General features: G+C 28.3%; 1 protein-coding gene across 1 annotated transcript in view; it reads right to left on the reverse strand.

Annotated features, from left to right (window-relative positions):
- LOC142318315 (uncharacterized) overlaps nt 1–25209 on the reverse strand; it is a 232534-nt gene that overhangs the window by 106328 nt on the left and 100997 nt on the right. The window contains exons 2-3 of the mRNA XM_075354888.1: nt 8628–8833; nt 1257–1392 (exon numbers count right to left, since the gene is read on the reverse strand). Coding sequence (XP_075211003.1) covers nt 1257–1392; nt 8628–8833 — 342 coding nt within the window. The remainder of the gene's footprint in view (nt 1–1256; nt 1393–8627; nt 8834–25209) is intronic.

The following is a 25209-nucleotide window of genomic DNA, read 5'->3' on the forward strand; positions in this document are numbered from 1 at the left end:
TGCTAATAAAAGTATTTCTTTTATTATAGTGAATAGGATATTATCTCAATTCATGAATAATAACAAAGCATACTTTTTTCTTTAATCTTTTTTTGAATTATATTTAAAAAATGATAATAATTTTGTAATTTTAATTTTTTTTTTTCATTAAATGGGTTAGTAAAAGTCGATTCTATTGCTGGTGTGCATTATTTGTTAACACGGTTGCAAATACTGGCTTGTTGTAAAGCGTAATTCCACAAGCTGTGCTTTAAATTTCGGCTGTCACCCAAACCATTCTTGTCTCCACAAAGTTGAAAATCTGCTGTGACAGAACCAGAACATAATATTCATTTATCATTCTTTGCTTTTCATCAGTTGTTCTACTTCATCATTATATTATATTAGAAAGTATCAAGAGAATAATAAATTACATACTTATTTCGTGTTATAAGCTATTTTTGATTATATAATGAAAAAGATATAGCCTTTTTTCTTAAGTATATACAAAATAAATTCCATTTTACATTGTTTAAAAAGTAACAATGGTACATAATTATCCCAGACGGACAATAATTTAACACCTGTTAATGAAAGAAATACCACCGTTTTTCGATTTACCTAAAGCAGGAATAGATATAACCTCTGGTAGAATAATATAAATATCTCATGTATTCAAAATATTACAAATTCAAGTCAGAATTATTATACCAAACCACAATAAGTTTTATTTTGGGCAGAAAATTTCAATTTAAAATAAAAAAAAAATTCGAATTACTTATCTCCTATATTTGCGCATAGAAAATAAATGTATTTCGTAATCGCATGAATGTATTAACTAAACTTGTGTAAATAAATACGGTTTCTTGAAGAATAGAAGGAGTCGACTTTCATGGCAGATTGATAACGTCTCGGTTTTTCATCCGGAAGCCCCGAGCAGGCATGCAATTATCATACATTACAAAATTTCTATTTCACATTCTCACGGCACAAGTTTCGAGCATATGTGCAGAATTAATTGCAAAATAAAATACTAGTTAATATATGCCTATATAAAATTGGTATCATAACTCTAAACCATAATACAATAATTGTTCGAGGAAATAACAATTTTTTTAACAATAAAATGGTAATTCAAGCGTTTTCAAATTTAGCTGGAACAAGATATAATGTATAAAAATAAATAAATAATTAATTATAAATTTTATAGTATTTGCGTTATCATGAACACAAATGATAAAATACACCAATTAAAAAGGCAATATCTTTATTCTTACCTTTCACTGACATCGTTGATGATGCGGTGTTAGATGAAAAATTCGGCGCCTCGCTAGTAACTTCGCAACTTATGTTTCCAGAAAGATTCGGTCCTACATTTTCTAAAACAACTTGAGTTTCGTTGGACTGCGACAACTGAAAAAATTAAAACAGTGATTCACTGTTAAATCACGACAGAATTAAAACTACCTTACAGTGAATTCTTATCTTATTAAAATTTAATTTTAGGTTAATTGTCTGTTAACAGAGATGTCAAATACATATCATTTTTTTACAAGAATATTTAAAGACCGTTTCTGTACAGTGTTTAGTTTAATGTTAATTAAAAGTCACGAAATAAGTTGTTTCTCGGTAAGATGAAAGTATGTGATTAGGATTTGGGTATAAATTTAATTTTGTGACCTCAGTAATAGTCCTTCTTTAGGAAGGTCTGAATTTTGTCAGTTTGGCTATTGCATATACTACTACAAAAATGTATACATATTAATACCGTTTGCATACTTCAATGCTATATGATGAGTTAGTATTTTATTAAAAAAAAACTTAAAGCTGTGTAAAAAAAAGTAAGCTGTGTAAGCAAGTTTTGTATGCAGAAAAATGTCCTGCAATGAATCATCTATTTTCTCATTTTATTGTACTGAATACGTGATCTTCATAATACGTAAAAGAAATATAAACAAAGGAAAAACTAGAAGTTTTGTTTGGAAATTTTCCTTCACTAATCGATGTTATTATATTAACTATTAGGTAATTTTGCCAATAATACGGGTAGGGTTTTCTAAAGAAAGATTCAGTGAACAAAAACCAAAAGTTAAATTATTTGATGGTATTATTAATACCAAACAATAAAATTGGTTAAGATTTCAATTGGAATTTATATTGTTTAGATCATCAGTTAATTTAACCGGAATAATTGTTCTTCATATCCATTAATTTTAAATTTATATTACTCCTGTTTATGCAACTTCTAATCTCAAAATATTTAATCATAAAAAAAAATTATCTGCTTTGTTTTCATTCATAAAAAACTCCAAACTTTCTTTCAATATAATAATAAAACTGATTGAACTAAATTTTTAGTTATGTAGGAATTAAAAAGATAACCTTAAAAATGACGCACGTGAAATAGATTTGCAGTTCAACCCGGTTTATTAAATTTAATTATTTATCGTAATAAACTAATTAATTATTGATATAATTTTTTGTTTAATATAATATGTTCGATATTATTTTTTTTTGATATATTTTTTCTACTTGGCTTATTTACGATACTTTTCTAGCTTCTTTATCTATTCTCATTATTTAATCGATTTGATAATTTATTTTCAATAAACCACTCTAGAAGAATTGAATCTAATATATTAATTATATGCAACACTATTCAAGAACATTCACCAGCTTGACGACTTTTCACCAGCCTCTTCATTTGAAGCAGGTTGTAGGGGTGATCGCGTAATAAAACTTTACGAGAAGATCTAACTGAATATTATTTTATATTAAATTTCTCCTTGTTTTCTTTGATATCTTCTTTAATTTTCCCTGTAATGTGATTTCTGTGTAGCAACGTTTTTCACATGTGTGTGTACTGTAACTTTTAAGGTATCTGTGCGTATAATTATAGTTAATCTACTGTCGCTCATCTAAGCATATTTACTAAGTAAATCAGTACGAAAAGAGTTAGACAGTAGATTTTAGTTAAATTTTTTTCGTTACGTATGATGACTAATTTAACAAAATTTGTTTTCAATCGGTTGTTTTTGGATAATTATTGTAGCAAATTGATTGGATGCAAATACTTGTTTTATCACTTATTTTATAATCATACGATGTTACATTCAATTTAAATTTTATTTTCAATTCCTTATCATCTCTACATTTAAATTTCACTCCAAGAAATGAAATTATATCTTTCATACCCTAAAATAATGAAGTTAAATGGATAATACAAATAAATAATAGGTTATGTGACAAAAATATTTTTTTTTTATTCTACATTAATAAATAATGTCTTCAGAAAATCCATAAATATTCGGTAAATATAGCTTTGTTTTCTTCAAACGACTTTTATGACTATAACTAGGCACGTTGTTACTTTTTTAGTCTTCTTAGCTGCAAAGCAAGCTGGCTTTGAAATAAATATCTCACAATTTTAGATCTTAACTAGATTTCTACTCCACGTCTTTCAGAAACCGAAGTTCTACATAATCTAGTTTTAGCTTGAGGAAAATTGTAATCAAATACATCAAAACATTTTGTTTTTTCTCTCTGGGTTTTTACTCCTACCTCAATTTTTTTCTTTTATTTTCTTTATTTTTTTGGGGGATAAAATAAAAGATAATTGTGTTGTTCTAAAATTGTATCTCTGTAATTTAATTTTTCTTTATGCATCTTGATAATGCGTCAATAAGCATTATTAAAACTTTTGAGGCAGTCAATTTTTGTAACGCTATGTTGGTAATTTTTCTTTCATCATAAAAACGTTTACGTGACTATTATATAAATATAAAAGTTTATTGCTCTTATAATAATGAAATGAGAAAACAATGGGTTAGTAATTCAAAATATATCAGATTAAAGATATATAGAAGCGTATTAATAATTTATGAAATACAGCAAATTTACTGTTAAAACATATGATCGATCGAAAGATGGTAGCATTTGTACGAAATTCGATCAGACCTTCAAATCGCTACAAAGAATACATCGAGAAATTAACAGGTGTTTTTAAGAAAAAAAAAATTATCTCCATTTTAAATTCGCACTTATTTTTATTATTTCCATTTTCTATTGCAATCTGTAAATTGAAAATCAACAAAAAGAAACAACTCAAAGCAAAGGCCAGAATAAAAGAAAAAGAAATCATCACTTTTCTATTTTGATATAGGTAAAAAAAAAAGGTTTTGGTGTAAAAATTACTAATTTACTTCAAAATAACTAATAATTTAAAATAAAACTATACTACCAGCAAATATAACTTTCATATTTGCTGGTGGTATTTTATGTCCGACAAAGTTTAATTAATTGTAAACTCATATCTTCCTTTGAAAATTTAATGTTTATTAAGGATATAACTTAGTAGTATACTTATAAAAAAATAAATATTAAAAAAAATTCGTTAACATTTCTATTTGATCCTTATAATGTCTTTTTAGAAAATTTTAAGCACATTGAATTGCAAAATGATACAATCATTATCGGTAATGTGTTTATACCTTTGTAGCTAAAAGTTTAGAAAATCACTAGTAATGTTTAGGTATCAATTTATAGAAACTATAAAATACTTATTTACCAAAGAATTTGACACTGGTTTAAATACGAATAAAGAAATATTCTTATGTACTACCATATACACCCCATACATAACGCGCACAATTTTATCTGAAATGACGGTTATAAAATAAATTAGCCTGTATGTTGTACATGGATTTACGCGTATATTAATTAGCCCATTCAGAACTGATATTCTAAATGCATTATTTTGACTACCAATCAACATTGAGCGAAAATAATTATTTAGAAAATATATAAAACTTGAATATGAGTAAAGTTACCAACATCGATATTACCAGGTATCGCTACTGAATAAATTTTAGCATTATATATATTATAAAAATAACATCTTTTCTAAGATGTGGCCCCAAACTTATCGGATGCTGTTCTTTGCATTTTTCTCAGTCATATGTTGTGTTGTTTGTTATGAAGATATTTTTATCGTTCATCAGTCATTTATGATCAGTTTTCATTGTGAAGACTGTTCAGTATGCAAACGTTTCGTGTAAGTTAGAACTATAGAATGAATGAAAAAAGACTGCCTTGATTCATTGTTGCAGAATAGTTACGGGATCTTCGTTACGTGTCATTATTTTAACAGTCAAACCAAATTAACTTACTTATCAATAGTAATTTACATATAAGCCATATGATATGATTTCTCATAGTGTTTCAAGTTTCAGTAATAAACTGCAGTTGTGTTTTGCTTCCAGACTGTGCTTATCATAGGCCTTCTTGTAATTTTTATGGTATATGTTTTACTCCTGTACTCGGGAATTTCATTCGTTTAATCGAAGGTGTTCAAGAATATAACGCCACTACACATTTTTTTCAAGAACGTGGTGATTTACATAAGCCGAGAAAGTCTGATCGCTGACGTGTATGGCTTTAAGGACAATGGTACGAGATCAGTGATAAGTGTACTTGTTCCAAAAAGACAGTGGACAATATAAACAAATAAGAAGGTTAAGTTGAAGTTCTAAACTCCCTTTATGTGAAATTGTCTTATTTAGTTTCAGTTGGGCTAAGGGATTGTATACTGAAAATGTTTGCACAGCTGAATTAGAAATATAAAACTGTAAATAAAACAACAAATGTTGAGAACATTCTCCTCTACAATCAATGTCTTTAAAGTTATGCTGTATAATTTGAAATTGAAATACTAGGTGGCGTTGACGTTGTAAAAAACGTTGTAAACGAGTAGACCGGTTTCGAACACGTGCCTAATTCACAACATTTTCACACTTTCACAAGCTACAGCTCCAAAACGGTAAGTTGTACAAAAAATTATTTAAATAAAAGTTGTATTTTTTTTTAGATTAACAACTTTTCCAAATGCAATACAGACGAGAAACAATTTTTTCCGGTGAAAAAACCGATAAACACGTTTTTTACAACTTCAGCGCCACCTAGTATTTCAATTTCAAATTATACAGCATAACTTTAAAAACATTAATTGTAGAGGAGAATGTTGTCTACATTTTTTGTTTGAAAAACTTTTCTCTAAAATGCATAGATTCAGAAAAAAATGCATTTCAAAAACTTTTTGAGTTCTTAAAAAATCTATGGGAGGGGGATGTTGAAAATCTGGAGTTAAGCTTCGTTCATCACCCCTAACATATGGAAAAAACAGCAATCGGTAGGTAAGGATTTTAAAATAAAAATACAAATTGACTGTACTATTTGGCGGAGTCTACATGGCGACAGTGCAGTAGCGGTCATGATAAAATATCGGTACTGATAAATTTTAAACTAGTCTTAACAGTGTATTCCGATTTCTTTGTCATAGAAGAATTTCTTTGCTCCGATATTTCTTTGACAATGTTTTTCTATTCGAAAAGGATGAAAATAGTCCAGCAACTACCAGAAACATACGAAGTCAAACTGACAATGTTTCAAAGATAAATTACAGATTTAAGAAAAAGGAACAGCTATTCCCTAAATAAAATTAGGATTGCGGACCAAACACCGATGACAAATAAGTTAAAAATAGTGCGATTAGAAAATAATAGAAACAAATGTGTAAATAATTGAAATACCCATATGATCTGTTACTGAGTAGGGTAATTTAATTACACAATAAAATATAAATTAATGTATTAACAAAATATCATATGACACTAAATGTCCGGTTTTACGCTTGTTTATACAACGAATAAACAGCTGTTATGATAATAATTATAATATTATTATTGGTGTAATTATAAATCACCAGGAACATCATTTATAAAGAAGCAGAAAAACTTTCTCGATTATCATGTTAGATGAAAACAAATAAAAAAACATTTCTTAGGGAATTGTTAAAAAAATTAAATAATAATTGAATAAATGAATGGTTTACACTGTAATTTTTTTATCTCATTAACCGGAAAATCATATAAATTTATATACACTCTATACATACGATTATATTTTGTGAAAATCTCATGTATAAGTAAAAAGCGTAATTTCATACAAATAATTTCAGATGGTATAATAAAATGTGTTATTGAAGTGATTAACCATTGGTGAAGGGTTTTACTGATCGTACAACTTTTCATGATGTCATTTGGATTGCATTCAATGGCCGCATCGTTATAAAGCTATTAACACTGCGGGTTCGGTAGCTCAGTACTACGAAGTGCAGGTTGCAGCTGCGCTGATATGACCATACGGGCGAGTACTCGTGAATTTGTATACATGGCTTCCAATAGAGAGCTGTTTATCTTGTGGTACGCTAACCACATAGCACCGTGTTGCTCTTATGTATCGGCTTATAGAGTAATAAATTAGATTTTTTGTGCGTTACCACAACTGACTTTTTTTTAACATGCAGAAAGAATGTAAGTAAATCGAATAAATAAATTATCTACTTAACGAAAGTGTTCCGTATAAATATGTTTATAGTATATAAACTGGAAAAATCCAGTGTATAAATTCTAACATTACGTTAATACATACGATCTTGAATAACTATCGCGGTAGTTAAAAATTAAATCATTTATAGAAATTTGATGAACTAAAAAGTTCAATGTAAACAGTCGATGAATGATACTTACATAAAAATCCTACGTTGACCGACCTCATTATACAATAAATGTTATAGTAGAATCTGCTCGGCAATATGAAGCCGCTTTACCAGATTTTATGCGAATAGCATGTCAACAGCAAATACAGCTATCTGAGTAAATAGTTTCTGCATAGGTCCATAGGTAGAGACACTTCCATATAAACAGTGAATAAAATAAAGTTGTTATTCATCGTAAGTCTTCCATAACCCTGGGACGAATAAATTGAGGTTCTTGGAGTTTCAAGGCTCCATCCAATAATCCACTTACTTCCTAGTATTTCAAAATATCAAAGTATCTTTTTCCAAGACATGCAAACCGTATCAATCGAAGTTTTTAACTCTGTTTAGACAAATGCCACCATAATTTACGTTTCCATTAGTACTATCAAATGTTAGGGTCGGGTTTAATTAAAGTTTTACTCATCCAAAATATCTGAGTCGTGTACAAATATCCAACTGAAAAACGAAATTTCAGCTAGACGAAAGACTGAGTTAAGACCTACAAGAATTATAAAAAGACCCTATGAAATTATTAGAACTGATTTATGTTAAATCCTTTGATTCCTCAGCGAGTTTGAATATAAGATTAAGTTAACTTTACAGATGAAAAATTATAATATTTACATCAGTCAAGCAATGTCAATTACCTTTACGTATTTCCAAATACTATGGCTGGTTTATTTGGATGATTTTCTACTTGCCGATCTGAGGATTAGTAGATATGACAGTTTTAAGAAATAAACTGCGTTTCTAAGGTTATCGTGTACATTTCTGTGTCTGGTTAGTTTATATACTAAATTAAAATCGTGCACTAAAGTGATTTACTTTTTTCAATTAATATAATCAAACTTTTTCCCGCTTTGTAAATACTTAAACTAAAAACATTTCGAGTAAGACATTCTAAACTTAACGTGTATACTAACCATATGTCTTACTCTTCTGCAATCTATTTATAGAAACAAACTTCATTAATAATCACTTAAAGATAAATTATTTTAACCAAAATATATATTTATATTCATTAATTTTGTAAATAATTCCAGTAACTTACATCAACGGTAATTCCAGGAAACGGAAACAATTTCTTCGTTGGTGCTTCTCCTGGTGAATACCGGTAAAATTCATGTGTACCACGGTACCATTTTACACAATAAAGTGGTTTCTCTTGTAAATCGTATAAACATCGTAATGTGACTTCACTGCCCCGTTTTACTTCACTTGGAACCTCAATGTTAACGTAATGTAGACCGAAAACTCCTGTGAAAATTACGAAAATTTATTACAATAAGTAAATATTACTGAATTAATATTATAAACCGATGGCTGATATTTTGCTCTAAATTATTACCTAAACAATCTTCGTATTTTTTAAACGGTCAGCAGAAAACAATTGTTTGAATAACTGCAGGTAAGTACCAAATTCTTTTAATCATCATTTTTCGATTAAGTGGTTAGATGTCCTTCTTTTCTTTAAAAAATATTGTAACAAAAGTACTTTGAAAAATTGAACTCAACCCTAAATAAATGAAGACATTAATCTAATAAATTATCCTATTTAGTACCCTGATATGCAAGATGTGAAAATAATACAAAGTGCCATGGATTAATTTAACTAAAATTAATACTATTTTTGCTTATATTTCAGCTCTAATACCGATTACGGAGCAGCTGGTCTAATAGACAGAATAATTTTTCCTTTCTTATTGACGGAACTAGAGTACCAAATTTAACTATTAGCTAACTTTTCAATTTTTTTTTATGAAAGTTGAAATATTTTGAAGTTTGTTAGAAGTTTTAATTTGGAGTACTATTTTGTTATTTTACAAGTATTTTAGCGACTGTAAAGAAATTAATTTTAAATTTTAAATTATTATATATTATAGTAAAAATATTACGTTACTAACTAAACATAATTTTTTATTTTATTGCTATTGTAAATGAAATACTAAACAGAAACAAATATTTGAACAAAAATTAATTTTATACATTCTGTTTTTAACTAACTATAAATAAATCAATCGAAATATATGTATAGGCAGGCAGCTTAATAGATGGATCGCTAAAATTTGTATAATTTCCGAAAATTCGTCTATAAATTTAGATTCTAATGTGTATAGATATTTTACCGGTAATCCTTTTGTTGAAAAACTCAATTTCGTTTGATGAAAAACTAAAAAAAAAACAATTTTTTGAATTCGTTTTTTTTTTCATAGGCTGCCACTTATTCTTAAAGTTTGTTTTTATTATAGTGATCCAGGAGAACGTTTCATTAAAAATTTTTTTGAAGTCACCGATATTTTAAGTGGTATCATTTGCCGTGACCTAATTTTATATTTGTTTTGTATCAGTTCTATGGGACCGAGATCAATACAGTACGGCGGATTTTTTAGTTAGACAACCACGTTCATTTAAAATGTTGTCTACTTCATAACTTGTATTGAATCAACTGATTTAATTGAAATGGTATGTAAATTTTCATAAAATTAGGTCTCTTAAAGGAATAATTTATTAGGAATATGGTACTGCCCTTCCTATTTGGGTGAATAAAAATGTTAAATATAATTAAAAATTTTGGGAAGGTGGATTAACTAGAATACTCAAATGATGGAGGTTCAGGAAAAACTTTAGGTAAGTTTTTTGATTAATTATTAAAATTCATTTTGTTACAAATAATAATAGTATGATGTACTGTGATTAAACTTTCGCACTGTAAACACGTTTTAAATAAAACTTATGTAACTATCTAAATGTATATTGAGCAAATTTTACTAATCGAAACAGAAGTACAATCTCCTCGCTTTGAATACATCCAACCATTACTTAGAGAATGTAAACCATAAATTTAAAGCCTAGTTCATTAAAATTATTAGTTTTAAATTGAAGTTTTTAAAAAACAACTTCTCTGTCTTATATGCGTTTTACTATTTTAACTTGAAATCTTTAAAAACAATTTCTCTATTTTATATGAGATTTTCCTATATGAACCGATCTGTTGTTTTTCCATTTCTTTCATTAAAATCCTATTCAAACAAAATACTTTTTAAGTTTAGTTTTTTGCTTCAAGACTCCATCAGAGTTTATTAAGTAATTAAATTTCCATAAGAATGGAAGAAATTTTTCTTTAACATAAAAATTATTAATAACCGACGAGTGAGACTAAGCTATCAAAGAGTTTGGAAAGACTTCGCGAGACAATTCAGAGGACGTCTAATATAATACAAAATATTAAGGAAAAAATATGGCGTGGACACTACATGGAATACTTGTAAGCCTATTAACTTACATATACAATTTTTTTATTTTTTATTTTTTGAAAAGTACATAACATTTTATTTCAGTAATAGCTTCTGATATTTATTATTATTATTTTTTTTTTATTGTCATTATTGAATTATTATTTATCGTAATTTTTTTTACAATCAGAGGTTAATAATTATATATTATTTTATTAATAATATATATATATTTTATAATATATATATTATATTTATTAATATAATTAATAAATCAATATATTTAAATTAAAAAAAGAGATGAAGTCTGATTCGAAACAAATGGGCCTTCCCCTTGTAAGATCCTAATATTTTATTAGTTAAAATTTTATTTCGCTATAACTTTGGAACCAATGAAAATAACTACCTCTTATTATATATCTTTAAAAAGCTCTCAGTGATGGCTTATTACTTGAGTTAAAAAAAGTCAAAATCCAATTTTGTTTTTGGATAATGGACCTTTTTGGACACTTTTGGTTCAATTGAATGCAATAAAAAGGGAAGGTGAACAACTAGATGTTACAAAAATCCTAAATACAAAATTTCAACATCCTACGGCAAATCATTTTTGAGTTATGCGAGATACGTACTACGTCACGGCGAAACTAGTCAAAATGGATTCAGGGATGGTTATAATGGATATTTCCGTTGAAAATTGAAATTTTTTGCGATCACAATACTTCGTACAAAGAAGTAAAACAAAACACATTAAACACAGTTTAAATTATTCACTTAAAATGTATTTTAATAACTACATAACTATTTTTGGTAGATATAATAAAATATTTAGTATGTAGTATGATAACCTAGTTTAAACAATGTTAGTTTCTCTGCATTGGTTATAAAAATTGAAAATATTTATATCTAAGTTGTTTTACATGTTTAGTACCTGTTAAAAAATGGATTTTATCATAAACAATTTATAATCATTAATTTGTTTTATACATTTCATTATTTTCAGTCACTAATTCTCTTTCGTGTTTGATACGTAAATTAAAATTTAATTAATGTAATATATAATAAAACGTTTGTGTTTATAAATAAAGAATAAATTAAATATGCGTTAAAAATATTTCCAGTTGGAAACATTTGTTATTATTTCTACTTAGAATTCTCCCAAACAGGATTTTCTTTATAATCTCCAAACATTACAAAAACAGATCCTGGTAACAATAAGCTTGTGATGTAATGAGCAATAATGTGTACAATAAATGAATGAATTTGTATATCCGATTTTAATACCACATGGAATATACTGAAAATAGCGTGCTGAAGATAAATGGTAAAATTAAGCGTATTTATTTACGAGTATGTATATTACTTAATTACCAACATGGAGAATTACTGATACTCACTTTATAGTAATGTTTAAATGAGCATATCTGTGTCCTCAAAAAAATTCAAACTTGTGTAGAACTAATTAGTTTGCTTTAATTAAGGACTGTAGATGATGTAAACGGTAAAAACGCTAATGTGAGGTAAGAATCAGTAAATAATATTCCTTTTTCTTAACAAAGAATTAAAATTTATATAATTAAAAAATTCATCTTTTTTATTATTTATCTTTTTAAGTTTCATTAAAAATCTGTTGTTACTTTTCGGAATTATTTTTATTGGTAAAATGTTTTAATTAAGTTATTGAATTTTTAAAGGTTATTCCTTTCCAGGACATGAATACCAATCCTAACTATTTTGTTTTATTTATTTGAACTAATGTGTTATCCAAACTGCAAAATATAAATACCATACAAGTCCCCCTTAACATTAATCTTTATAATGGTTATCAAAGTGTTGTATGAAATAAAATATTTATATATTTTTTTTTATATTCTGTTTTTATAGAATCTGTATATCTTTCTCTTTTAAATATTCCTTTTCATGGTTTAAAATTAATAGACATTTTATTCTGTTTTCATGAATATTCAGTAATCATTTAAATTTTAAATTTTTAGATTAATCCTTCAACTGAACTCTTAACTCTTCACTGTAGTATATCTACGGCTTTCATATTTCCTCACGTAACCAGGTTATGGGAGCAAATATTTCATTCAGGAAGATATACAAACTTTTTTAATGCAGTATTAAAACACTGTAAATCCAATGAAATTGTACATTATTTTTTGTAGCTTCATAGTATGCAACATAGTATTTCTTTTGACTACAATGCTTATAAAGTTATTGGGACCCAACAGAAAGCAGCATGAGTATCCTTTGAGAGAGCATCGAGGGTAATTATTCAAACAGACCCTGTGGTAGAGATGGGTAGATACAGGATTTTTCTGTATCTGATACAGGTTGATATAATACTGAAAAGTATTTGATACCTTTCGTAACTGATACTAAATACAATCAGAAAAAGTTATATGGGCTACAACTGGTACAATTTCGCACTATGCTTGAAATATTTTCCCCTGTTTAGACACAGGGAATCACCGTCAGGTATTACATCAGAGAATGAATGAGGATGATGTGTATTAGTGTAAGATAAGTCTTGTACAGTCTCAAGTCAACCATTTCTGAGATATGTGGTTAATTGAAACCCAACCACCGTACAACTCCGGTACCCACGATCCGGTATTCAAATCGGTATAAAAGTAACTGCCTTCACTAGGATTTGAACGTTGAAATTCTCGACTTCGAAATCAGCTGATTACCGAAAACGCGATCATCACTAGACCAACCCGGCGGGTTATTGTGCTTGAAACTGTATTAACTGTCTTGCAATGCAGTGCGGGACATATTGGGTCGGTTCTAGGGTAAAAGGAATCAGCAGCGTTATCACAAGATCACAAGCATTCAGCGTTAGCTTATAGCTTAACCGCCTAGACGTATGGCGTCTCTTAATTACTTTATTTTGTAAACAAAAATAAGTACAACTAATATTTCTGTAACTCTGGTTTTATGATTCATCATCTTTCATTTTTAACACATATCTTTCTTATTAATTATTCTTCATTATTTCTCAGCGAAAATAAACAATAATCTATCTAACTGCAATATAAATAAAACAATTCCTTTATTTCAATTTTTTCTTTTCTTCGATCCGTTAGTGTCGTGTTTCGTGTGAGTGAAAATTCTTATCAGTGTCCTTTCTATTACATTGTCAGTGTTAAAGAGGTTTTATTACGTTAAGTAGTTCATTTTTTCCCATTCTGACCATTGACCAGGACATTTAAAATCAGGGTTGTGATAAAATTGAATCTGATTAAGTAATTTAAACAGTATAAAAGGCTATATTTATTCTGAAAATAATTTCAAATTTTTAAATACTCATAGCATTAAATTAATTAACAATTTTATTACAATTTACTCTGCCATCCAGTCAAGTAGTCGCAAAAAGAAGTACTTTTTTCAATGATTTTCCCGGATTTTCTATTTCAGTATGACGAATGAAAAACTCACGTTGGATTTGTATTTCACTAATGAATGGAAATGATTTATGTTTCTTGCCTCGCTTCTTCCAGAATAGAATCACATGGAGACTTGTGAAAAGAGAAGTATTTATTAATTCTGTTATACTTTATTTGAACTATTGAAATATTATAGTCGTACGTTCAAAACGAACCACAACACGTACCTTTATAAAAAATGAATATGACAGATTCGTGACTATGTAAATAATTACTTACAAGAAGAATATATAATAAGTAGTGCAAATATACGAATGTGAGTTATTCATTAAAATGCAGGGTAAAGATTGCGTCGAGGGGATTTTTGTATTAGTGTAAACTACCGAATAATTAATTCGTTAGTCGTAATTATTAATGCCACAAAACAGACATATTAGTAAAAGTGAAAAGGTTTAAACTCGCCTTCCCAAAACAGATAAGCACTGGATAATTTACCACACGATCCAGGACGCTAAGATTATTCGTAAACTGACGAATCTGAAAATTTCGATTTTTTACTTTAGCATGGTGGTGAAGATATATCAATGTTAATATTAGGAATATAGTCAAAGATTTCTGCAGTAATGTTTAACGTGTTCTCATTTCATTTTATTCATCTTCAAATTTTAAATTATGACTTCCAAATTGAAAAATATTTTACTTCAAGTAGATGTAATTTTTCTCATTTACTAATATTTTATATTTAATCCATAAATTGGAACTAATTCTATCCCCCTCACATGAAGGTTTTTCAATAATAATTAAGGATTTGACTAATTTTCCGTTGTTATTATTATTTAATATTATTATAATTATTCATTTGTGATGTTTTACATAAATATACAATCGCAAATGATTATTAAAGGGATTTGAAGATTTATTGAATAATGTACATCAAATAAACAAATTTTTTAGTTGAAAGCAGCAAAATCAAAACGGCGGAATTTTCAGCAGTAAAGACACTGCATGTAACAATGTTGTGGCAGTAGATTTCGTAAGAAAGCTACGTATTGTAATGAGTACCATGATTCCAATTCCGGAAAACTTTGACATATCGTGTTTAAAATCCCCCAGACACCAAAACCACCGTCAGCTCAACAGTTTATATATATATATATATATATATATATATATATATATATATATACATATATTGTAACAAGACCAGTATAGCAAGCCTGTGTAACGGATTCATACCAGTTATTATGAAAGTAATAATTAATATAATAATTGGAAGAATCCAGAAAGGGACAAAAAAGAGAACCCTTTTTGTAAAGTATAGGTCTGTTTAACAATCGTCCTTTGTTATACTGCCCGATGACACACAATGAATACCTGTTGTTCGGTGAGAAGAGACCAGTTTTGGAATTCATGTGAACAAAAACCGGGTCCGATTAGACAGGTAAAGAGGCTAGCACTATAAATACTTCTGGAAGACTAGCTAAATATCAGATCGGCGGAGTTCTGCAAACTAGTCTGCGAGGCGTTATGGCGTCGATCCCGCAAAGGGCAGTTTTGCGAGGAGTGGCTGCGAGTTCTGTGATTTCGGTAGAGTTCTGCAAACTTGTACAGAGACACGTTATGACGACGGTCCAGCGAGGAGAGTTACAAGGTGTGAGTCTGCGAGACGAGAGTACGAGACGTCAGTCCGGCGAGGAGAATATACAGTTCGATACGATTAAGGTGACGCCACAAGTAAATTCAATTATACAAGAAATACTATCAGTGAGTTATAATAAAACTTTAAGTGTATGTAACAAAGAAATAATGCAACAGACTTCATCCATAAACTGTTAGGGTAGATAGCAAAGGTGAACATATTAATCGTAAATTTTACCATTGATGCAAAACTTGTGACTGAGGTTCCAGGTTCACAATTAAGTCCAATTCAGAATTACGCGTCAAGCAAATTGTTTTATATAGGTTTTCTACAGGATTATCGTTTACACTTTTTTCTACGACGTTACTCGCGAGATATTTGGTATTGACGTTTCCTAATTCTATAGTTGGATGCTTGCATAATAAGTGTTTTTTTGTTTTTTTTTAATTTGTAGATGATTACTTACACGTCAATGTCGTTTTACGTAAATTACACACCATCATTCATTTTTGTGGAGTAAACATTCCAAATTACGGAGGTTTGGTTACCGGTTTTCTATTTCATATTGTACGAGTTCATGAAACGGATTTAAAATAAATTAATTTAATGCTATGAGAATTTAAAAATTTTTAATTATTATTTTCAGAATAAATGTAGCCTACTATATTGTTAAAATTACTTAATCAGATTCAATTTTATCACAACCCTGATTTTAAATGTCCAGGTTAATTGTCAGAATGATAAAAAGTGAACTACTTAACGTAATAAATCCTCTTAAACACTGTCAGTATAATAGAAGGGACACACTGATAAGAATTTTCACTCCCACGAAACACCACACTAACGGATCGAAGAAAAGAATAAATTAAATTACTGCAAATCACATTGCAGTATATTAAATATGCTGCAGTTGCATTGATTATTTTTTATTTTCGCTGAGAAATAATAAAGAATGATTAATAAGAAAGATATGTGTTAAAAATGAAAGATGATGAATCATAAAACAAGACTTACAGAAATATTAATTCTACTTATTTTTGTTTACAAAACAAAGTAATTAAGAGATGTCATACGCCGGACTAGGCGGTTAAGCTGTAAGCTAACGGTGAGTGCTTGTGATCTTGTGATAACGCTGCTGATTCCTTTTACCCAGGAACCAACCCAATATGCCCCGCACTGCATTGTAAGACAGTTTCAAGCACAGACAGATACAGTTTCAAGCACAGTAACCCACCGGGTTGGTCTAGTGGTGAACGCGTTTCTTAACTATAATGAGTTTTGAGATGAAAATAAACCTGGTACATTTTGTGTGATACTGTATTTGGTTTACTACCGGAATTATTATTTTTTTTTTTAGAAATGTCGTTTCATTAAATACACTGTATAAAATATAATCGTCTATATAGTGTATCTTAAGCTACCTGTAAAATAGCACCAGAAAAATCGTTACAATTTCCACTTGCTGATACCATTTATTGAACTGCAGCTTTGGTATATAGATTTTTTGATTATGAATCCAATTTTTTTTAGAAAATTCTACTATCTATGTAATTGTAAAATAAATTTTTTTTAAAAATACAACAGAAAAATACCACAAATTTTTTTCCGGTCAAAGTGGTTCCGAAATCACAATTTACTACTATGACTTATGGACATATGGAAAAGGAAATATTTCTTATTCTTTGAATATAAAAAAAAAATATATTTAAAAATTATTTAAAAAGCTTTGAAAATATTGAAAAAGCTTTCTCTTGAAATTTTATGTTTGTATTGTGGGTAATAAAATCAGTTTTTTACATTAAATGAATGATAACGCACACTTTTTCGAGAAAGTTGGGTAAATATTTAATAGTATTTCTAGGTTTTTATTAAGTCATTATTATTCCTACAATGATTATTTGTGTTTTACACACTTTTTAAAAATAATAAATTACCTGAAAAGAGTATCACTGTGTAAGTATATGTGCTCATCATATTGCTAAGAATAACAAAAGTGAATTATTACGAATGACTTCATTGCGATTCCTGGTTACAGGAATACATTAAAATTATTAAATTGAGAAACGTTTAGGTTCATGCAAACAGGGCAAATGCACCATATTACAGATTTATGTTCAAGTGAACACTATACGATTATTTGTAATATAAGAATAGTGGTTAAACAGATTAAGACTAGCGGTTATTTTTTGTAATGGGTCTAGCTCTCTACCTAGAATAAACTCCGATCGTTTATTTATTTTTAACTCTGTCTTGGTGCGTTATTTGTATTTACTTATTAACTATTTACTATCTATCACTATTTAATGAATAATATCTTGATTGTTATTCTTTCTTGATTACGCTCTTTTTTATGTCTTACTTTCCTTTTTTTATGTCATACTCACTGTTTTGATTATGTATTATTTCATGTACTTAGTTATGTATTTTTATGCTTGATGTGCTGTTATGGACATGTAATATTAACATCGTTTACTACTGTAATCAGTGCTATTATCCTGATTATTATTGTGGATGTAATTACTATATTAATATTTGTGTTCATTTATTGTTTTATTATTATCATTATTGTACTTATCACCGTTGTCATTATTATTAATTTTTCTGGTTGTAAATTTGAATATTTTTAGATCAGTAAACTGTAACTATATAAACATTCTAATTTGTCAACAATCTCTCAATATCCTGATCGAGCCGCCGAATATACTATATATATATATATATATATATATATATATATATGTATATATATTTCACTTATTTGAGGACACAATAACTGCCGTAATTTTGCGCCAATCACTTTCAAATTGTTCCTTAAGAATAACTCGACCCGAAATCTCTGTCGAGTTCGTTAACGGCCAAAATTTCACCGTGGGGGTAGAAATGGTGTTGCTTTTTCGAAAAAATAAAATATCGCTAAAACGTTCTTTTTAAATAAAATATCAGATTAGTTTAAAGTTTCTCCTATTCTTTGGATAAGGCCCTAAAACTTATTGAGTAACTTACTGAGTAAAATCTTTTGATATCACCAACCACTAGCCCAGTGGTTGGAAAAAATGGGGTTTCGAACACAAAAAATTCATTACCTTCCTTAATAGGCACACCATCGAATCGGTTTAAAGTGATCGTTAGTTCTCTAAACATTACCTACAAATTTTGTCTGTAAAAATGTTTGATGTGACCAATCCTTCCCGCAAACGATGACCACAGTTTGCTGGAATTGTAAGATGGGGCTTGTCGTATGCTAAACATGTGAACAATTTTTCATACAATATTCCTAGGACATAGATTTTCTTCTTCAATGTTTTTTTTAAATACTCAACCGGAACAGTTTACATTGATTATAAGTCAATTGTTGAATTTTATTGGATAATAACTTAAATTGTACTCTTACCAACAAAAGATTGTAAATCGTCTTTTTATGCAAAAATTGTTCATTAGATTATTGCAGTCCTTGACGGCTGGTTTTCAAAACTTATTACTTTAAATAATCAGAAAAGGGTATTTCACTGAATGTTTCTTTTATTGAATTATTTAACAAAAAAACACTGCACATGCAATAATGATAAAACCTTTTTATATATATATATTTTTTTTTTTTTTTTTTAAGTTCAGATTTTCATTTAGTACACTTTTGATTTGTTGTAATAATGACTTTCATAAATAAGTGATGCCGTAACTTAAATCCCATAAATGTAATGTAAATGCTTAGAAAGGCATTCAAAATAAACTCATATTAGAAAGAAAGTAATGGTTTTATTCTCTTATATATAAAATGCAAAATAATAAAATTAAATGTATGCGTATTATATACTAAAAAAATATTTTTTTACTTTTAACAAATCCCGTAATTTTTACAACCATTTGCTTTGAGGAAGATTCGCTTTTAGAATATTAAAGTGGCATGAGAATAATTATCTGTAGTGCATTTTATCCGCTTTTTAGGGTTTTTTTAAGGTAATGATAAAATTTTTATTAGTCTTACCATCATGTTTGCAAATTTTTACAAATACTACAACTTCATTTTAAGTGTTCCTCAGTATGGGTTCTGTGTTACATATTTTTCGTTCTGGAGATTTTTACAGTTTCTTTAAATGACTGATTTTACATATCGTCATTTTCAATATTTTTACTTTTGTACGAAGTACTGTACAAGGTATTGTATAAATACAAGGAAGTATTTTAATAGTGAGTAGTATGTTTTGTCCAGGTTCAAGCACATTCCCACCACAACCCCCTGTTTTTGAACCTGGACATGTTATTCTAACACATTAAAGAATCCCCCCTCCACCATCACCTGTGCTTGAACCTGAACAGGTTATTCAAACACATTAAAGAATCCACTGAGGTTTCTTTTCACGAGACCGACCACCACTTTTCAGTTAAATTCTCACCACCAAAGCGTCTATTTACTACAAAAATCCAAAAATTAAAAAATTTAAGTAGTTCGAGAACGGTGCGTCCTAGAAGATTTTTAACGCGATTTCCCTCTGAGTCTAAGTATTCATTAAATGGTTAAATGAAAATTAGTTCTACGCTCGGTTGACTTTTTCAAAATAGAACACTTATTAATGACAAGTTAATGCAAAGTTTTTGCTAAGATCCTTACGATGACTAAACTGTAAGAATTTTGATACTCGTGAAAACATGTAAAAGATAATATTGACGTTTTAAACTAGATTAATTGCGCAAAACTATAGCTAATTGAAATATGACACGTCTTGTAAACACCCGACATGTGAACGATTAGACGCTTTTCCTTTTAAAAAAACACTTTACCTTTTAAAGAGTTTATTCGCAAAAACTGTCTGATGCGATTGAGATATATCGAATTTCATGTAATTCAGCTTTTGTCACGATTTGATGTCAAGAAATGAATCGACAAAAGACACACTAAATTGTCACTTAAAGACGCTTAATTGTTGCGAGTTGATAATCTTCAACCACAATTTACTTAACACATGATAAATATTACAATACAGATATACTAATTTTTCCAAATAAAATTAATATATTGGACGAGTAGATATTTTTTAGTGACAGATTTTTGATCCGGTAGATCTAAAAATATAAACAAGGCTAATAAAATTATGTTTAAAAAAGTAAAGTAAATATTCTTAATATTCACTACTATTAAAGTTAATAATATTCGAAGGTAAAGTGATATTAGTAATTAATGGTTCAACTTTAATAAATTTGTTAATTTTTGCTATTCGTTTAAGCTTCATTTGGCTTCTACTACAAAGAAAAAAAGTTAAATAAATTTTATGGCGTATAAATTCTTATGTTGGGATGAATACTTCCAGCCGGTTAAGCGCAATTAAATCATTTTCATTGTCAATAATTATTCTTCCAGGGCTGCGTCTTTTATATTAAACTTTCTACAAACAAAAATTTTTTTTTCACATCAATAAACATTGCTAACGAAAAGTACACGATCTAAATTACATAGTTACATGTATAAATAATTACATACTTAATGAGATTCATTAACTGATAGTAAAACAATTCAATTTATCAGCTTCCAAAAGGAGGTTGCCAAAATTTTGTTTAATTTGAACTAAAATATAGTTACAAATATAATATAAATATGTATTTTAGTATTAATTTAGAAAGGAATGAAATATGATATTCGAATTAAATTTTTAAACAGATAAAAAGCAGTGTTTGTCGTTTGGCAGTGTACGTTTTGTTTTTGTTGATCAATGTGAAATGGAGTTCATATTAACTGTATAAAATTGAAGGGGATTTTTTGTTTTATTTCTCAGTCAATTTTCTGCTAATTTATGCAATTTAATTACACTAATCAAACTTTTCTTTAAAAAAAAAAATTAAAATTAAGATTTTTTAAAAAAATTCGAATAATAAGATAACAAGAAAAATTTTTTAATTGCATTGATTTTAGGTTTTCTTTAAATACTTTATCAGCTATGATTCGTAAAAAAGTAAAAGTTAATTCACTCATTGATGTTTATTTTTAAATATAAACTTATAAACCATTAATTAGTTTAGCAAACTGAATAAAAAAAAATCATGTAATAGAGCTGTTGTACTATACAGCGCAGAATATATTCTAACGAATACATAATTAGAAGAGGTAGGTTTAATTTAGGATTTCTCCAAATAGGATTAGGGTACGAAAATTTTTCTGCAGCTATTACATACATCTTTATTTATATTACAAAAATTACTTCATTTGCGACATAATAGAGGTTATTTTACATTCTCAAATGATTTCTTACTATATTTACTTGAAAAATTATCTCTTTACTGAACTTTTTTCATCCATGAGACGGTTTTTTCTTTTAATTTTATGAAACAACTACTTCTAGTTGTTGAAAACGAATGTCACTTACCTTTAGTCTAGTGTTTGGATAGTTTCTTGTCGAGAAGGTTAATCTAGTGATAAAAAATAGTACATTTCTTAGTTTTTATTCAGATATTGATGATAACGTTTTATGTGAAATATAATCCCGTAAATATTTAGGTAACTATCATTCAAAAATGGCGGAAAGGGTTTTTCTATTTACCCGAGGTTAGGGAAAAAATAAGAGCTCCTCAATTTTTTTATCTTATTAAGCGAGTTGATAATTTAAAAAAAATAAAAAGATCAACTTTAATATCTTATGAAATAAACATACTATTAAGTCAAACAACGTAAATGTATTTAAGTCAAACCCACATTGTTTGCATAGAATCTAGTGATTTATTAATGGATTGCAAAAAGAGAGAGCCAATTTTTAATGCAGCAACAATTGTATTTTACGTCAGTAGGTTCTATAAATTGTAGTAGTAAAAAGAATTACATGATTTTCATGTAATATAATTTATTTATTTAGAATATTTTTAGCTTTACCACACAATTTAGTTATATAAATAATTGTTTTAGACACTAAAAATTTGAATAACAGACCAATAAAATTGATATTTTTTTCAACTTTCAGCAAGAAATTAATAAAAGAAAGGAAGAAAAACTAAAAAAAAGAAATTTATTAATAATATAAAAATTCAATGAAAAAAAATATTAGTTAAGAATAAATAATTTTTCTTTAGACCAGCGGTTCTCAAACTCTATTTATACATGTCATTCATGAGAATTACAAATCAGTAGCATACCACTGAACTATTAAAATACGATCTAATTTCCTTTGGCCAATTTATCTTTGACAATTTCCAAACAAAATAATGTTTAGATTTTTTTTCTAACGTTAAATGTTTAGTATTAAGGTGTGGATTCAACAAAGAGGGTTTCATGCTTTGGATTGAAAGTGTTTCAAAACAGATTATACATTTGGGTCTTGACTCAATGTTTACATCCGTGTCAGCTAACCCAATATTAATGAACTCAGGAACATAGTTTCATACAACTTTTCATATTTTAGTAGGAAAAAGATCTTCATTCAATTTAAATTCTGATTCTGAAGTACAGCTCTATAGTACAGGGTTTCTAATTGAGGTTTTTATGCCGTGGCTTTATTAAGATAAGTATCCGTTATTGATCTATATTTTGTCAACTAAACTGAACCAAATTAATTCATGCCGAGTACGTAAATAAATATCTATATAAGAAAAAAGTACGTTTTTATGTATGTTTGCCAACACTAGAACTTTACCCAATTTTATCAAATGAAAAGTTAACTTGACAAAAATATCTTCAAATCAAATTATCATAGAGTATCTAAAACACCGGAAGAAATTGTATCCGTCTGTCTGTAGGATAACTACGAACAACTCACGTAATTGTTGCAGGAATCCTTTTATAATGGCCATTAAGCAGCTTGTTGGTACATGTACGATGCCGTTGCATACGTAGATGGACAAGTCACTACATGTGCGCAGCGGCATGTAAGAACCGTCGGCGTTGTGTATTTGTTCGGGCTAGCCGAATAACAGATAATCTTATTGTATACGCAAACAATTTTCTCAAAATAAGGGGAACGGAAATCCATGATAAAATACTTTTGTATTACAATATATAAAAAATATTTGAGAACCACTCATCCACTATATTAATAATAACAAAAATAGGTTGTACTAATAACTTTTTATAAAATAATTATACAAAATTTCTGAATTTTGTTTATTATAATAGGTTTTCTGTATTCTGTCTGCTTACATATGACCTTAACACTACGCGTAGCACAGTTTGAGAACTCCGGATCTAGACGATTTCATGCTTTCACACAAAACGGTTGTTAATATTTTTCTTGTTGTTACTTTAAACCATAATCATTCCAAAAAATAATATTCAATAATTTTTATATCTGTCCATTTTATTATATATTACCAATAAATTTTTTTATTCTGAATTCATAGTAATAAGCCTATATTTTTAATACGACCTAAGCCCATATAAATGTTGCATTTCATTTGTTGAAAAAGACAATAAAATATTTCATATTTTGCATATAATCCAATTCTCTCCAACGTTATCCGGTAGTTGATAAAATAAAGTATTTGACTTAAATTATCTTCTTAGGGTCAAAATTTACGATTATACTAAATCTTGCTATACAGAGTAAAGAAGGCGTAATGATTGGAAAACAATATGTTCAACACTAAAAATAAATAAGTAATAGCTAACTAACAAAAGAGGTGATGCAATGTGAGTGATATTGTGTATAGGTTCATTCGTATAGATAGAACATAATATTGAAAGTCATTAGCAAGGCAAATTGCTATTTTTCTCTTATATTGCAAAACCAAATCCATTTACGTATAATTCATTTAATTTATTTGTTGAAAATGCATCTTGAAGGTAGAATACATTTAAAATACGTGTATCTACAAAGCAACTTAGGCATCCACCAACTTAGCAACTTGAATCACCTTGAATCAACTTGAATCTTAGTAGTAAAGACTACTAAGGATAAATTGATGAAAATTTGTAGACGTGGTTTTCTTATGTGAATGAAGAGGAGCATATCAAAGTGCAAACTAAGAAAGGAATTTTTGAAATTCCAAGTTTAATGCGTTAAATTGAAGTAACAATGAAATTTACTATTTTTTTTTTTATTTCTCGGTAACGAATGAAGATGTCAAGTTCATTTTTGGTGTGTGTAATTGCCATGTAAATATCTAAAAAGCAATTTCGAGATTTTCCGAAATTCGACCATAATAGTGTTGAAAGGTAAACAAAACTTGACCAATGATTGAAAATTTTCCCCATATCCCACTATACTTAACGAAATATTCACTAGATTGAGGTTTACAAATACTTTTAAGATAAATAACTAAAATCCCTTTTTCGAGTTTTTTTAAATTTTAATTTTTTAAGCGATGTGACGGTGCACGTTCGGGCAGCTCAACCAACACAGCCCTGTTACTGTATATGTGACGTACATGCTTGCCGGGTTTCAAGAACCGGGTAAAGAA

This window comes from Lycorma delicatula, chromosome 1, assembly GCF_047948215.1.
Source record: "Lycorma delicatula isolate Av1 chromosome 1, ASM4794821v1, whole genome shotgun sequence".
Taxonomy (NCBI): domain Eukaryota; kingdom Metazoa; phylum Arthropoda; class Insecta; order Hemiptera; family Fulgoridae; genus Lycorma; species Lycorma delicatula.